At 43.5% G+C, this 17,169-nt stretch overlaps 1 protein-coding gene across 1 annotated transcript in view; it reads left to right on the top strand.

The window, feature by feature from the left end:
* Positions 1-17,169, top strand: part of LOC124711913 (dynein axonemal intermediate chain 4-like) — a 59,290-nt gene that overhangs the window by 17,441 nt on the left and 24,680 nt on the right. Inside the window, exon 2 of the mRNA XM_047242203.1 lies at positions 7,637-8,908. Within this exon, the coding sequence (XP_047098159.1) occupies positions 7,637-8,908 (1,272 nt within the window). The remainder of the gene's footprint in view (positions 1-7,636; positions 8,909-17,169) is intronic.

The following is a 17,169-nucleotide window of genomic DNA, read 5'->3' on the forward strand; positions in this document are numbered from 1 at the left end:
TTCGAGAGTGGAACGGTAGAGAGACAGCTTGAAGGTGGTTCATTGAACCCTCTGCCAGGCACCTTATTGTGAATAGCAGCGTAATTACGTGGTTGTAGATGTAGATCCCACGACTTTTGTCACCTCAGTGTATTTGTTTGCATCTGATATACTGTATCACCCCGTATTTATTTTAGTGCAATATAACGGATTCAAAACACGTGGCGCGTCTTAGAAACTGTGTCGTTGTCCATCGAACGTGAATAGTAATGAAGAGCAATATAAGTGCGTGCGAAAACACGAAGAGAAGACGAGTGTTAGTATTTGTTGAAAGACGACGAAAAGAAATGTTCTTAGCAGTTATTTTTATGGTAGCTCACCTGGAAACCAGCATACCAAGCATTTCGATAAAAGCTTGCAAGCCGTCTGAAAATAATGAAAAAGGTAGCATCTGGTAAGGGTGCTTGCACAGTAAAGTAAACCAACGCCAAACTGTGGCTGGTTACTGCTGTGCACTATCAACATTTTGTAAGGCTATCAATGCAAAAACTCATAATCAATGTTCAGTGTCCTCCGTTTGCGTCAACAAACGCATCATGGACTGTCACACTCTTTCAGACTTCCTTGGACTGAGAAGATCGGCTGTACTGCGTTCCATGACCTGTTGATGAAGCGTCTCTGAATTAGTATTGTCTGAGCTGCGTAAATAAGATCGTGCTGACCCGGTTTGAATGACCTTTCTTTTCAGCCGTTTGGTAACCATGGTAATTCTGGATTGTGGAGTACAACCTGCTGAGTATTTATCATAAGATTCCGGAAAATTCGAGGGATGATTACACCACGTCTCTCTAGCACGTACGTCAGTATTAAGCCACATGGCCATGATATTAATAGTATTATGAACTGAACACAATAAGTAATACAGTTGTAATGAAACTGAATATAGAGTGACTCTTACAAGGGAACCTCCCCATCGCACCCCCCTTAGATTTAGTTATAAGTTGGCACAGTGGATAGGCCTTGAAAAACTCCTGAACACAGATCAATCGAGAAAACAGGAAGAAGTTGTGTGGAACTATGAAAAAAATAAGCAAAATATACGAAGTGCGTAGTCCATGAGCAAGATATGCAACATCAAGGAGCATCTGAGCTCAGGAGTGCCGTGGTCCCGTAGTTAGCGTGAGCAGCTGCGGAACGAGAGGTCCTTGGTTCAAGTCCTCCATCGAGCGAAAAGATTAATTTTTTTATTTTCAGACAATTATCACAGTTCAGGCACTCACACATAATCAACTTCGCTCTCCAAAATTCCAGGACATGTTCAGATTTGCTTGGACATATGCAGGATCTGACGGTCTACACACGGAAAAATTTGAAAACGTTAAAAACGTATGTTTTGACAGAGCACAGAGAAAACTGTGCGACTGTGAAACTGTTGCATTCATCTGTTGCAATTTATGTGACAAACTCGTATGTTTTCAAAAATGGTTCAAATGGCTCTGAGCACTATGGGACTTAACTTCTGAGGTCATCAGTCCCCTAGAACTTAGAACTACTTAAACCTAACTAACCTAAGGACATCACACACATCCATGCCCGAGGCAGGATTCGAACCTGCGACCTTAGCAGTAGCGCGGTTCCAGACTGTAGCGCCTAGAACCGCTCGGCCACCCCGGCCGGCGTATGTTTTCATCACTTTTTTGGGAGTGATTATCACATCCACAAGAAAACCTAAATCGGGCAAGGTAGAAGAATATTTTTACCCATTCGCCAAGTGTACAAGTTAGGTGGGTCGACAACATATTTCTGTCATGTGACGCACATGCCGTCACCAGTGTCGTATAGAATATATCAGACGTGTTTTCCTGTGGAGGAATCGGACCTATGACCTTGCGATCAAATGTTTTCGGTTCCCATTGGAGAGGCACGTCCTTTCGTCTACTAATCGCACGGTTTTGCAGTGCGGTCGCAAAACACAGACACTAAACTTATTACAGTGAACAGAGACGTCAATGAACTAACGGACAGATTATAACTTTGCGAAAAAAAAAGAAAGTAAACTTTTCACTCTAGGGAAGACTTGAACCAAGGACCTCCCGTTCCACAGCTCCTCACGCTAACCAAGGGACCGCGGCGCTCCTGAGTTCATACTATCCTTGATGTTGCATATCTTGCACATGGAGTACTCAGTTTGTATATTTTGCTTATTTTTTTCATAGTTCCACACAACTACTTCCTGTTTTCTCGATTGATCTGTGTTCAGTTTTTCAAGGCCTATCCACTGTGCCAACTTATAACAAAATCTGAGGGGGGTGCGATGGGGAGGTTCCCTTGTTATTTACTTGCCAGGCGTCACTTCCGCTGCTTATAGTCAGTATGTATATCGCTGAGCATACAGCAAGCAGTGTTTGTTGACAGAAACATAGCGCGACCGGCGTTGTGGCGATGGTGCAGGGCGGAAGATATACCTTTTCACAGCATTGTTAATGCTGGTTGAGTTACCAGTGTACGTACCGCAGTAATCCTCCTAATGAACATTACACGCGGGCTTAAATGGCGCAGTAAATAGTAATCCCCCTTTAAATTGTAATTCTAGTGTGGCGTATCGAGCTTCGCAGAACATAAAGACTGTACCCGCTGTCTACACGTGGCCCCTGCCCCAGGTAGCTCCTCTTGCGAGCTCCTATTGCTGCCAACGCGAATTGTTTCTCAGAGGAGCTACAAAGATGTATCGCCCAGCGAGCCAGCACGCACATTAAGACGCAGCGCTTGAATCTGGGATAAGGGGGGCTTAAAATCCTCCTACGGCTGTCCATATCAAAGGGTCTACGCGGATTCTTTAAATCACTTACAGCAAAATGCCGATATCGTTCCTTTGGGAAAGAATATATATATATATATATATATATATATATATATAGGGTGTTACAAAAAGGTACGGCCAAACTTTCAGGAAACATTCCTCACACACAAATAAAGAAAAGATGTTATGTGGACATGTGTCCGGAAACGCTTAATTTCCATGTTAGAACCCATTTTAGTTTCTTCCAACTACGCTCAATGGAGCACGTTATCATGATTTCATACGGGATACTCTACGTGTGCTGCTAGAACATGTGCCTTTACAAGTTCGACATAACACGTGGTTCATGCACGATGGAGCTCCTGCACATTTCAATCGAAGTGTTCGTACACTTCTCAACAACAGATTCGGTGACCGATGGATTGGTAGAGGCGGACCAGTTCCATGGCCTCCACGCTCTCCTGACCTCAACCCTCTTGACTTTCATTTATGGGGGCATTTGAAAGCTCTTGTCTACGCAACCCCGGTACCAAATGTAGAGACTCTTCGTGCTCGTATTGTGGACGGCTGTGATACAATACGCCAATCTCTAGGGCTGCATCAGCGCATCAGGGATTCCATGCGACGGAGGGTGGATGCATGTATCCTCGCTAACGGAGGACATTTTGAACATTTCCTGTAACAAAGTGTTTGAAGTCACGCTGGTACGTTCTGTTGCTGTGTGTTTCCATTCCATGATTAATGTGATTTGAAGAGAAGTAATAAAATGAGCTCTAACATGGAAAGTAAGCGTTTCCGGACACATGTCCACATAACATATTTTCTTTCTTTGTGTGTGAGGAATGTTTCCTGAAAGTCTGGCCGTACCTTTTTGTAACACCCTATATATATATATATATATATATATATATATATATATATGGTGAGTCACCTAACATTACCGCTGGATATATTTCGTAAACCACATCAAATACTGACGAATCGATTCCACAGACCGAACGTGAGGAGAGGGGCTAGTGTAATTGGTTAATACAAACCATACAAAAATGCACGGAAGTATGTTTTTTAACACAAACCTACGTTTTTTTAAATGGAACCTCGTTAGTTTTGTTAGCACATCTGAACATATAAACAAATACGTAATCAGTGCCGTTTGTTGCATTGTAAAATGTTAATTACATCCGGAGATATTGTAACCTAAAGTTGATGCTTGAGTACCACTCCTCCGCTGTTCGATCGTGTGTATCGGAGAGCACCGAATTACGTAGGGATCCAAAGGGAACGGTGATGGACGTTAGGTACAGAAGAGACTGGAACAGCACATTACGTCCACATGCTAACACCTTTTTATTGGTCTTTTTCGCTGACGCACATGTACATTACCATGAGGGGTGAGGTACGCGTACACACGTGGTTTCCGTTTTCAAATACGGAGTGGAATAGAGTGTGTCCTGACATGTCAGGCCAATAGATGTTCAATGCGGTGGCCATCATTTGCTGCAATCTCTGGCGTAATGAATGTCGTACACGCCGCAGTACATCTGGTGTAATGTCGCCGCAGGCTGCCACAATACGTTGTTTCATATCCTCTGGGGTTGTAGGCACACCACGGTACACATTCTCCTTTAACGTACCCCACAGAAAGAAGTCCAGAGGTGTAAGATCAGGAGAACGGGCTGGCCAATTTATACGTCCTCCACGTCCTATGAAACGCCTGTCGAGCATCCTGTCAAGGGTCAGCCTAGTGTTAATTGCGGAATTTGCAGGTGCACCATCATGCTGATACCACATATGTCGACGCGTTTCCAGTGGGACATTTTCGAGCAACGTTGGCAGATCATTCTGTAGAAACGCGATGTATGTTGCAGCTGTTTGGGCCCCTGCAATGAAGTGAGGACCAATGAGATGGTCGCCAATGATTCCGCACCATACATGATGATTAAAGTCATCACCATGTAATTGCTGATGTAGCGACACATGAAGCGGGTGAAAGCGGTGACGATGCAGTATGCGCATGACACTACTTTGACTCAGTCCACCGGCTCTCGCAATGTCCCGTGTACTCATGTGTGGGTTCATGGCAGCAGCAGCTAACACACCAACTGCACCCGCTTCTCCTCTGACGGGCCTGTTACGGACCCGTTTGCGTGCTACGACCGTACCTGTTGCATACAGTTGGCGGTAGATGTTTTGCAATGTGCGGCACGTTGGATACTCTCTGTCTGGGTATCGTTCTGCATACACCCTGCAGGCTTCAGCTGCATTTCGTCGACACTCGCCATAGATGAGTATCATCTCCGCCTTTTCAGAGTTCGAATACACCATGGTCACAGTTCCTACAACACTACACTATCACAGACGTCTGGTAACACGGTGTACTACAGTTGGTCTACGTGCGGAGACGAATGCAGAATAACAATAGCAGCAAGCGCTACATGCGGACACTGCGACAGCTAGACCAAACCACAACAGTGCACTACAGCCACACTCGTAAACACGGTCGTCATCGTAAACATGTCCCTGCAGATGCTGCTCGCCGACCGTGACCAGTGTCTGTTACAACACGCAACTGAACGTCGGAGGCTTCAAGCGTCAACTTTAGGTTACGATATCTCCGGATGTAATTAAAATTTTTCAATGCAACAAACGGCACTGATTACGTATTTGCTTATATGTTCAGATGTGCTAACAAAACTAAATTACACTAGCCCCTCTTCTCACGTTCGGTCTGTGGAATCGGTTCGTCAGTATTTGATGTGGTTTACGAAATATATCCAGCGGTAACGTTAGGTGGCTCACCCTATATATATATATATATATATATAGGGGGAGAGAGTGAGAGAGAGAGAGAGAGAGAGAGAACTAACTAGATGATGGATCGAAACGCGTTGCGTCACTAATTAAGAATCTATTAAAAGTGAGTTTAAACATTTTTTTATAGGCTTGGTGCATACTGTTTCCTCAAATGAATTGCTCCGTGCAGTGAAACAAAAAGAAAAACAAAATACAATTATGATTGCAAAAGTTTGACTTACAAGGGAACCTCCCCATCACACCACCCTCAGATTTGGTTATGAGTTGGCACAGTGGATAGGCGTTGAAAAACTGAACACAGATCAATCGAGAAAACAGGAAGAAGTTCTGTGGAACTATGAAAAGATAAGCAAAATATACAAACTGAGTAGTCCATGGGCAACATAGGCCACATCAAAGACGGTGTGAGTTCAAGAGCGCCGTGGTCCCGTGGTTACCGTAAGCAGCTGCGGAACGAGAGGGCCTTGGTTCAAGTCTTCCCTTGAGTGACAAGTTTAAATTTTTACTTTCAGACAATTATCAGAGTTCAGTCACTCACACATAATCAACTTCGCTCTCCAGAATTCCAGGACATGTTCAGATTTGCTTGGACATATGCAGGATTTGACGGTCTACACACGGAAAAATTTGAAAACGTTAAAAACATATGTTTTGACAGAGCACAGAGAAAACTGTGCGACTGTGAAACTGTTGCATTCATTTGTTGCAGTTTATTTGACACACACTTATGTTTTCATCACTTTTTTGGGCGTGATTATCACATCCACAAGAAAACCTAAATCGGGCAAGGTAGAAGAATATTTTTACCCATTCGCCAAGTGTGCAAGTTAGGTGGGTCGACAACATATTCCTGTCATGTGACGCACATGCCGTCACCAGTGTCGTATAGAATATATCAGACGTGTTTTCCCGGATCAAATGTCTTCGGTTCCCATTCGAGAGGCACGTCCTTTCGTCTACTAATCGCACGGTTTTGCGGTGCGGTCGCAAAACACAGACAAAATGGCTCTGAGCACTATGGGACTTAACTACTGAGGTCATCAGTCCCCTAGAACTTAGAACTACTTAAACCTAACTAACCGAAGGACATCACACACATCCATGCCCGAGGCAGGATTCGAATCTGCGACCGTAGCGGTCACGCGGTTCCCAACTGACGCGCTTAGAACCGCACGGCCACACCGGCCGGCAAAAACACAGACACTAAACTTATTAAAGTGAACAGAGATGTCAATGAACGAACGGACAGATCATAAGTTTGCAAAAATAAATTAAGTAAACTTGTCGCTCGAGGGAAGACTTGAACCAAGGACCTCTCGCTCCGCAGCTGTTCACGCTAAGCACGGGACCACGGCCTTCCTGTGCTCACGTCATCCTTGATGTTGCCTATGTTGCCCATGAACTACTCAGTTTGTATATTTTGCTTATTTTTTCATAGTTCCACACAACTTCTTCCTGTTTTCTCGATTGATCTGTGTTTAGTTTTTCAAGGCCTATCCACTGTGCCAAATTATAACTAAATCTGAGGGGGGTGCGATGGGGAGGTTCCCTTGTTAGAAAAACAGAATGATTCTTTTCGAACTGTAAAAGTAATCTGAAGTATAAAAGTGAACCCGGAAATTACAGTTTCATCAAGATACTATATTGCAGAAGAACAATTAAAAAAGATAATCATATAGTGAAAAGGTTTTACTAAGGTCTGTAGATTATGGCTGAGAGTGAACGTCGAAAACTAATGAAAAAAGGCAAATTAATGGCAAAAGTGAAATTGCACGAAGAAAGGAAAGCAACATTAAACGGAACCAGTAAAACTATTTTCTTTGCGATACTAAGAAGAGGTGAACTTATCCATCTCTGACTGTAGGTATCAGTTAGTGCGTTTCGAACAGAATACCTGAGAAGTACTGGAGCTTCATCAGGCTAAACCGCTTGCTTGCATCTCCATGCTTGCCCTGTCACAGTATGTGCTCTATTTGTAATGTCACCATGGTCGACGATACGTTAGAACCTAATATTACTTCCGCTTTCATTTTCAACTTTCAGGCTCGGACTTTCTGAGTGCCATGAGCGGCATAAGCGCCACCAGCGTCTTCAGCTCGACGGTATCCATCTACCAGTCGCTGTTCACTCACACCGTCGAAGACGCTTCGATTGCGTGCAGCGACTTCATAGCCGAAAGCAGTGGCAAGGCCGACGACGTGCCGTCGCAGTTCTATCTACCGGCAGAGCCCGAAGCTAGGGGCGCCATCGAGCAGGCCGCCGCTGCAGAGTCAGCTAAGACGGCAGTTTTGACCGAGACGGACACCTTTTTCCTCCTCTCGCGGCCCAGCGTCAGCTGCGTGGCCGAGTCGCCGCTCGGAGAGGCCGTTCGCCGGGACAACGAGCTGTACGAGTACCTGACACAGGGCAAGGGCAGGATGAGGAAGAGGAGCACCATGGAGATGCAGACGGTGAGCATGATGAGGAAGACCGCTGTCGCTCTGACGGCCCGCCTCTTTAGGAACAACAGCTGCGACTTCGCCAGCGTCTGGGACATCTACGACACGTACGCCACGATGCTGAAGCGCCCGGCAGCCCGCAGCGGCGGGCTCACGACCATCCTGCGGGACAAGACGAGTGACGTCTCGCTGCCGCAGTCCAACGCGTCCCTCCCCATGTCGGAGAGCCAGAGGCTCGAGCCGGAGGACCAGCTCGCTTCGATCGTCAAGACGGACGCGTTCCAGGACGCCTGCTCGCAGGTGGAGAGGATCCTCGACAGCAACTTCTACGACTTCGAACAGAAGGTGTTCAAGGAGCTGATGCAGGCCGACCCGCTGCGGATGGAGGTGGAGTTCAAGTACGGGCTGCACTTGCTGTGGACGTTCACGTGCCCGGAAGTGAAGGGGAAGAGCGTGACGGCCATGTGCTGGAACGCGGCCGACAGCAACCTGCTGGCCGTGGGCTACGGCAAGTTCCAGTACTCGGACGAGACGGCGGGCGCGGTGGCCGTGTGGAGCGTGAAGAACCCGACGCGGCCGGAGCGGCTGTACGAGATGGGCCCCGCGGTGACGGCGCTCGCCTTCTCGGAGCGGCGGCCCAACCTGCTGGCGGTGGGCCGCTACGACGGCGGCGTGCTGCTGCTCGACACGACGGCGCGCCACGGCCGGCCGCTCGCCAGCGCAGACCGCCTCGCCGCCGGCTCCTTCAGCCCCGTCTGGCAGCTCGCCTGGTTCGGCGAGTACCTGGTCGCCACCACGCAGGACGGCCGCGTCCACAAGTACACCGGCATCCGCGACTTCACCTGTCTCCCCATGATGCGGCTCGCCCGCGTCGAAGGTAACTGTCCCTTCAGTATTTCACTTCTCCTGCGTCCCTCTATCTCTTACAAGAGTGTTCTGTTAGTTTTTATCTTACAAGGGACTCGGACTGGCCCGATTTTCTTCATACTTATTAAGATTTTAAGGTCAGTACCCGGGAATTAACTCCCTAAAACGCTTATAAATCAAAACTCGAAAACATCAGCTTTTAATATTTAGAGCAATGTTGAGGGGAAACGCAAATCTCTAACTGGATAATGTAAAATTAGGTTTTGTATAAGGTACGTTATCTCAAAACTATCCAAGCAAAAGTTTTGAAATTTTTGTGGCTCATAGATACATTCACTGTCTAAGTGCTGAAGCTATAGGTGTACCGGTATTAAATGAGCGTTAAGATACAAATGTGTCGATAGGGAACATTTGTTGTGAACGAGCCTTAATTTTTTTTGTTTGGTTGGTATGACATCTATCAAAGATATTTAGTATACATCAAGTCATGGAAAAAGCAACATCATATGTTTTCATCGTGTTAACTATGTCGAAGTTTGTACCAGAAAGATATGATTTACGGAAAGCATTAATTTTTTGTTTTCATTTGAAAAAAAGTGCTGCAGAGTCGCATCGAATGCTTGTCGAGGCATATGGTGATCATGCTCTATCAGAAGCAACATGCAAAAGATGGTTTCAACGGTTCAGAAATAATGATTTTGATGTAAGAAATGAAGAATGTGGAAGACCACCAAAAAAGCTCGAAGATACCGAATTGCGAGCAATATTGGATGAAGATGATACTTTGAATCAGAAGAAAATGGCAGCAATGCTAAATGTTGCTCAACAAACAATTTGCGACCGTTTGAAAGCTATGGGAAAGTACCAAAAGTGTGGAAAATGGGTGCCACATAATTGAATGAAAGACAGATGGAAAACCGAAAAACCATTTGTCAAATTTTTCTTCAAAGACATGAAAGAAAATCAATTTTGCATTGAATTGTTACTGACAATGAAAAATCGATTTATTTTAAGAATCCTAAACGGGAAAAATCATGGGTTAATCCGGGACAACCATCAACATCGACTGCAAAACCAGATCGATTCGGCAAGAAGACAATGCTCTGTGTTTGTTGGGATCAAAACGGTGTGGTGTATCATGAGCTTCTAAAACCCGGAGAAACTGTGAATACTAATCGCTACAGACAACAAATGATCAATTTGAACAATGCATTGATCGAAAAAAGACCAGAATGGGCTAGAAGACATGGCAAAGTAATTTTTTTACACGACAATGCACCTGCACACAAAGCAAAACTGGTTCAGGATACAATCAAAACACTTGGCTGGGAGCTGCTACCCCACCCGCCGTATTCACCAGACTTGGCCCCTTCCGACTACCATTTCTTTTCATCAATGGGAATCAATGGGACACGCATTGGCTGAGGAGCACTTCGATTCCTACGAAGAAGTCGAAAATTGGGTGTCTAATTGGTTTGCTTCAAAAGACGAACATTTCTATTGGCATGGTGTCAACAAATTGCCAGAAAGGTGGTCAAAATGTATAGAAAGCAATGGTCAGTACATTGAATAATATGTTTTTACTTTTCAATTCAAAATTAGTGTTTCATTTTCACAAAAAAACGCTCATTTCGTACCGGTACATCTGGTAATATTGTCTCTTGTAAGGGAAGATATATATTTTCTGCTCTAAGCTTTGATATATCTGTATACATACATATATAAAAAAAAATTTGCATCACCCTGGTTCCCAGGACTCCTGAAGATAGACGTTGACTGTGGATGTTGTATTTTATTTATTTATTTATTGTTCCGTGGGACCAAATTAAGGAGAAGTCTCCATGGTCATCGAACGAGTCAATACATGAAATTGTAACACAATATTAGAAACAGATAAAATGAAATATAAAAAAACATGTTCAGGTGACAAGTCGTAAGTTTAAATAAAGAAAATCAACAATGTAACACTGGAATTTGCTTAATTTTTTAGCTCTTCCAGGACCTCCTCGACAGAATAGAAGGAGTGAGCCATGAGGAAACTCTTCAGTTTAGACTTAAAAGAGTTTGGGCTACTGCTAAGATTTTTGAGTTCTTGTGGTAGCTTATTGAAAATGGGTGCAGCAGAATACTGCACTCCTTTCTGCACAAGAGTCAAGGAAGTGCATTCCACATGCAGATTTGATTTCTGCCTAGTATTAACTGAGTGAAAGCTGCTAACTCTTGGGAATAGGCTAATATTGCTAACAACAAACGACATTAAAGAAAATATATACTGTGAGGGCAATGTCAGAATTCCCAGACTACTGAATTGGGGTCGACAAGAGGTTCTCGAACTTACACCACATATAGCTCGAACAGCCCGTTTTAGAGCCAAAAATACCCTTTTTGAATCAGAAGAATTACCCCAAAAAATAATACCATACGACATAAGCGTATGAAAATATGCGAAGTAGACTACTTTTCGTGTTGAAGTGTCACTTATTTCAGATACTGTTCTAATGGTAAATAAAGCAGCATTTAGTTTCTGAACAAGATCCTGGGCATGGGCTTTCCACAACAGCTTACTATCTATCCGAACGCCTAGGAACTTGAACTGTTCCGTCTCGCTTATAATATGCCCATTCTGTCTGATAAAAATATCGGTTCTTGTTGAATTGTGAGTTAGAAACTGTAAACACTGAGTCTTCTGTGATTTAGCATCAAATTATTTTCCACAAGCCACATACTTATTTCTTTAACTAAATTATTTGATACTGTTTCAAAATTACACACAAGATCCTTCACTACCAAGCTGGTGTCATCAGCAAACAGAAATATTTTTGAATCACCTGTAATACTAGAAGGCATATCATTTATATAAATAAGAAACAGCAGTGGCCCCAGCACCGACCCTTGGGGAACGCCCCACTTAACAGTGCCCCATTGGGACTGAACATCACTACCACTCTCAATATTGCGGAGAATTACCTTCTGCTTTCTGTTCTTAAAGTAAGAGGCGAACCAATTATAAACTACTCCCCTTACTCCATAATGGTCCAACTTCTGCAGTAATATTTTGTGGTCAACACAGTCAAAAGCCTTCGTTAAATCAAAGAAAACACCTAGCGTTCGCAACCTTTTATTTAATCCGTCCAAAACCCCACAGAGAAAAGAGAATATAGCATTTTCAGTCGTTAAACCATTTCTAAAACCAAACTGAACATTTGACAGCAAATTATGTGAATGTAAATGCTCCAGTAACCTTGTATATACAACCTTCTCGATAACTTTAGCAAACACCGATGGCATAGAAATAGGTCTAAAATTGTCAACATTATCAATGTCTCCCTTTTTATAAAGTGGCTTCACTACCGAGTACTTTAATCGGTCAGGAAACCGACCACTCCTAAAGGAAAAGTTACAGATATGGCTAAGTACTGGGCTAACATACATATAGAACAAGACTTCAGTATTCTGCTACATACCCCGTCATATCCATGAGAGTTCTTGGTCTTTAGTGATTTAATTATTAACTCAATCTCCCTCTTGTCAGTATCATGGAGGAGTATTTCAGGCAACAGTCTCGGAACACTTTTTTCTAAGAGCGCTATATGATTATCTGTTGGGACTAGGTTTCTATTTAGTTCACCTGCTATATTCAGAAAGTGATTATTAAATACTGTACATATATGCGACTTATCAGTAACACGGACATTCCCACTACGCACTGATTCTATATCCTCGACCTGTCTCTGCAGACCAGCCACTTCCTTTATGACAGACCATACGGTTTTAATTTTATCCTGAGACTTAGCTATTCTATCTGCATACCACATACTTTTTGCCTTCCTAATAACATTTTTAAGCACCTTACAATACTGTCTGTAATGGGCTGCTGCATTCAGATTTTGACTGTTTCTAACGTTTTGATATAATTGCCACTTTGTTCTACAAGATATTCTTATCCCTCTAGTCAGCCACCCAGGCTGCCTGTTTGTGCTAGTGCCCTGTTTTGAGCGTTCTAACGGAAAGCAACTTTCAAAGAGCACGAGAAAAGTTTTGAGAAAAGCATTATATTTATCGTCTACTGTATCAGCGCTATAAACATCTTGCCACTCTTGTTCCTTGATAAGGTTTACAAAGGTCTCTACAGTAACTGGATCAGCTTTCCTAAACAGCTGATGACTATATTTAACACGTGTTGCAGCACAAAAATCTTTTTGAGTTAAAATTTGTGCATCATGATCTGAAAGGCCATTCACCTTTTTGCTAACAGAATGGCCTTCTAGTAATGAGGAATGCACAAAAATGTTATCTATGGTTGTTCTACTGTTCCCTTGCACTCTCGTTGGGAAGAATACGGTTTGCATAAGATTATATGAATTAAGGAGGTCTACCAGCATCCTCTTCCTTGCACAATCACTTATACAATTAATATTGAAGTCACCACATATAACTAACTTTTTGTATTTCCTATAAAGTGAACCAAGAACCTCCTCTAGCTTTAGCAAAAATGTTTTGAAATCGGAGTCTGGGGATCTATAAATAACAACAGTTAGAAGTTTAGCTCCATTAAATTTAACCACACCTGCACAACATTCAAACACCTTTTCAGTGCAGTACTTTGAAACATCAATTGACTCAAATGGGATGCCGTTTTTCACATACATGGCTACTCCCCCACACCGCAAAGAGCTCCTCGAAAGGCTGCCAGCCAACCTGTATCCTAGTAAAGGAAGCCTCTGAATTATCTCCTTATTTAAGAAGTGTTCAGATATACCAATGATCCCTATCACAGACACAGTCCCTTTGATTGTGCAGAGATGTCACTAAACCCACCCAAAGATGTAAACAACCATGCATGAGCTGCGCCTATTAGACGGAGGGGGTCCGACAGCCGATTAGGTCCAGTCATTCCACCAGGAAGGAGGTACACGGCTCGTGTTGTCTGTAGTTCAACCATGCCTAGACGGTCAATACCGCGGTTCGATCGCGTCCGCGTTGTTGCTTTGTACCAGGAAGGACTCTCAATAAGGGAGGTGTGCAGACGTCTCGGAGTGAACCAAAGCGATGTTGTTCGGACATTGAGGAGATACAGAGAGACAGGAACTGTCGATGACATGACTCGCTCAGGCCGCCCAAGGGCTACTACTGCAGTGGATGACCGCTACCTTCGGATTACGGCTCGGAGGAACCCTGACAGCAACGCCACCAATGGTGAATAATGCTTTTCGTGCAGCCACAGGACGTCGTGTTACGACTCAAACTGTGCGCAATAGGCTGCATCATGCGCAACTTCACTCCCGACGTCCATGGCTAGGTCCACCTTTGCAACCACGACACCATGCAGCGTGGTACAGATGGGCTCAACAACATGCCGAATGGACCGCATCACGTTCTCTTCACCGATGAATGTCACATATGCCTTCAACCAGACAACAGTGGGAGACGTGTTTGGAAGCAACCCGGTCAAGCTGAACGCCTTAGACACACTGTCCAGCGAGTGCAGCGAGGTGGAGGTTCCCTGCTGTTTTGACGTGGCATTATGTGGGGTCGATGTACGCCGCTGGTGGTCATGTAAGGCAGCGAAACGTCTGTACGATACGTGAATGCCATCCTCCGACCGATAGTGCAACCATATCGGCAGCATGTTGGCGAGGCATTCGTCTTCATGGACGACAATTCGCGCCCCTATCGTGCACATCTTGTGAATGACTTCCTTCAGGATAATGACAGTGCTCGAGTAGAGTGGGCAGCATGTTCTACATACATGATCCCTATCGAACATGCCTGGGATAGGTTGAGAAGGGCTGTTTATGGACGACGTGACCCACGAACCACTCTGAGGGATCTACGCCGAATCGCCGTTGAGGAGTGGGACAATCTGGACCAACAGTGCCTTGATGAACTTGTGGATAGAATGCCATGACGAATACAGGCATGCATCAATGCAAGAGGACGTAATTAAACTGGGTATTAAGGTACCGTGTATACAGCAATCTGGACCCCCACCTCTGAAGGTCTCGCTGTATGATGGTACAAAATGCAATGTGTATTTTCATGAGCAATAAAAAGGGCGTAAATGTTGATCTCTATTCCAATTTTCTGAACAGTTTCCGGAACTCTCGGAACCGAGGTGGTGCATAACTTGTTTTGATGTGTGTATGTTTGTAAACTCATTTAAAGAGCGATAAAGTCAACTAGCGGATGATTATTACGATTATTACTTATGTATTTATTCATTTATTTAATTTATTACTATCTGTGACAGAAAAACATCACAGAGCTAATTAATTTATTTGCAATTATGATTATGATGTCCTCCTGCAGAAATAAAGTTATCTGGCATTAATTATTATGTCTGGTAAGATTATTTCAAAGTCCTTCAACAGATTGTACATATAACTTGAATTATTATTCTGAATGTTTATAGAACAAAATCTTTGCTAGTTGCACTTCAAGCTCACAAAAAATGAAAAGTATGGTTGCAGATGCGACGGCAGTCTCCGTTGATCTCGTGGCTCTGTCCGCCGCAGTTTTCGAAGTTCACGGTCGCCTGTAAGAAAATTTATTCTTCCAAAGAGAAAGAGCGAATTTTGTCGTTAGTGCTATGACAGGTCCGTAAAATATTACTAGAATGACCAGCCTGTTACTGTAGATACAATGCAGACCCTCGTGATAGTAGGCTTTCAATAACTTTACGTGTAAGCAGGTTTCGTGCAGGAGTCACTTCAGCAATAAAATGCCACAAAGTCTCCGACGATTGGCACGTAAATTAATATATGGAAAAGAAAATAGAGTTCATTTGTATCTATAAATCATTTGAAATGCATTCAGCAAGTCATACAGCTGTTTTCTTGAAAGTCTTCTTCCAATACAATCTTTTTATATTTAATTAGAATGCTTCAAACGAAAAACTGTTCTTAACGGTGACCGATAATGACTCTTTCTCCTCAAATTCCTAAAACGTCCGTACTTGCCAATGCCCAGATCAGCAAAAGTCCTTTGTTCATTACGTCAACCACTCACATCGACTTTTCCACAGAGTAATACAACAGTCAAAGATGTTACATATTCTCAGAGTTGTTTAAATAATTCAGTCGTAGTAATTTTTTTGCGGATTGCTATTTGAATAGATCATTGACTTTTTCTCTAAAACTGTAAATATCTGTTCATGCAGTCATTTTCCTTTTGCTTCGATAAAGGACACACTATAAACATTGATTTTTCTTTTAAAATTCAATCCAATCTTCCCGATAAAATTTTAAAACATCTCAGTTCATATTAAAAATAACTGCAGTTGAGTATATCCTGAAAATGTCAGCTTTCCGTCTTGAATACAAACTGAGAAAATGTATCTTTTCTATTGAAAAAACAAGATGATAAAAAACAGAGTCCAAAGTTGAGACATCAAAACATGCCTGCTGCGTAGCTTGGATCGTCATGGTGCACCTCATCTTCCAATTGTAATTTCGTCTTGGTACCTTTTTTAGTTTGTCTTGCATCCCTATTGCACATCTTTAGCTGAATTTCTGAGTTCCTCACTACCCGAATTTCTATTAATGTGACCTTGATTGAAAGTAGCAATGGCATCATAGACCGCACAGTGTAAATTGTAAAACACCTGCATAGACATTGTTGGGCAAACGAGTCGAAATGACACTGTTCAGAGACTTGTTTGTGCTCTGTGCCAAAGGCCTTGCCGCAACGGTTGCCGTCAGATCACCGTAGTTCAGCGCTGTCTGGCTTAGCTAGCAGTTGGATGGTTTTGCCAAGTGCTGTTGGCAAGCGGAGTGCTCTCAGCTCTTAGGCCAATTAAGGAGCTGCTCGACTGAGAAATAGCGGCTCCAGTCAACAAAACTGACTACAGCTCGGAGAGCGGTGTGCTGACCACATGTCCCTCCACATCTGCATCCATCGACACTTATCGCCTGAGGAGGACACGGCGGTCGGTCGGTACCGCTAGGCCTTCAAGGCCTGTTCGGATGTATTTCGTTAATTTTTGCATTCTCTGTCCTGACATGCAAATACTTTCGAAGTAGATAAGTGTTTGAATGCTGGCTTCACTGCCCCCATAACTGCGACAGGCAGATTCTATTGATGATTATATTTTTCACCTATTACTAAACCCTTGTTTTATTTGTGCCAGCTTTGTACATAAGCTGAGAAGAGCCCATGATGAGGTTCATCATTGGTGGACAGTATAAGAAAATACTCTGCCGTTACTGATTTCTCCATTGGTTCTACACAATGAGTACTACGGCTAACCATAAAAATGTTGAAGTCTCTTTA

The sequence above is a fragment of the Schistocerca piceifrons genome, chromosome 1, assembly GCF_021461385.2.
Source record: "Schistocerca piceifrons isolate TAMUIC-IGC-003096 chromosome 1, iqSchPice1.1, whole genome shotgun sequence".
Classification (NCBI taxonomy): Eukaryota; Metazoa; Arthropoda; class Insecta; order Orthoptera; family Acrididae; genus Schistocerca; species Schistocerca piceifrons.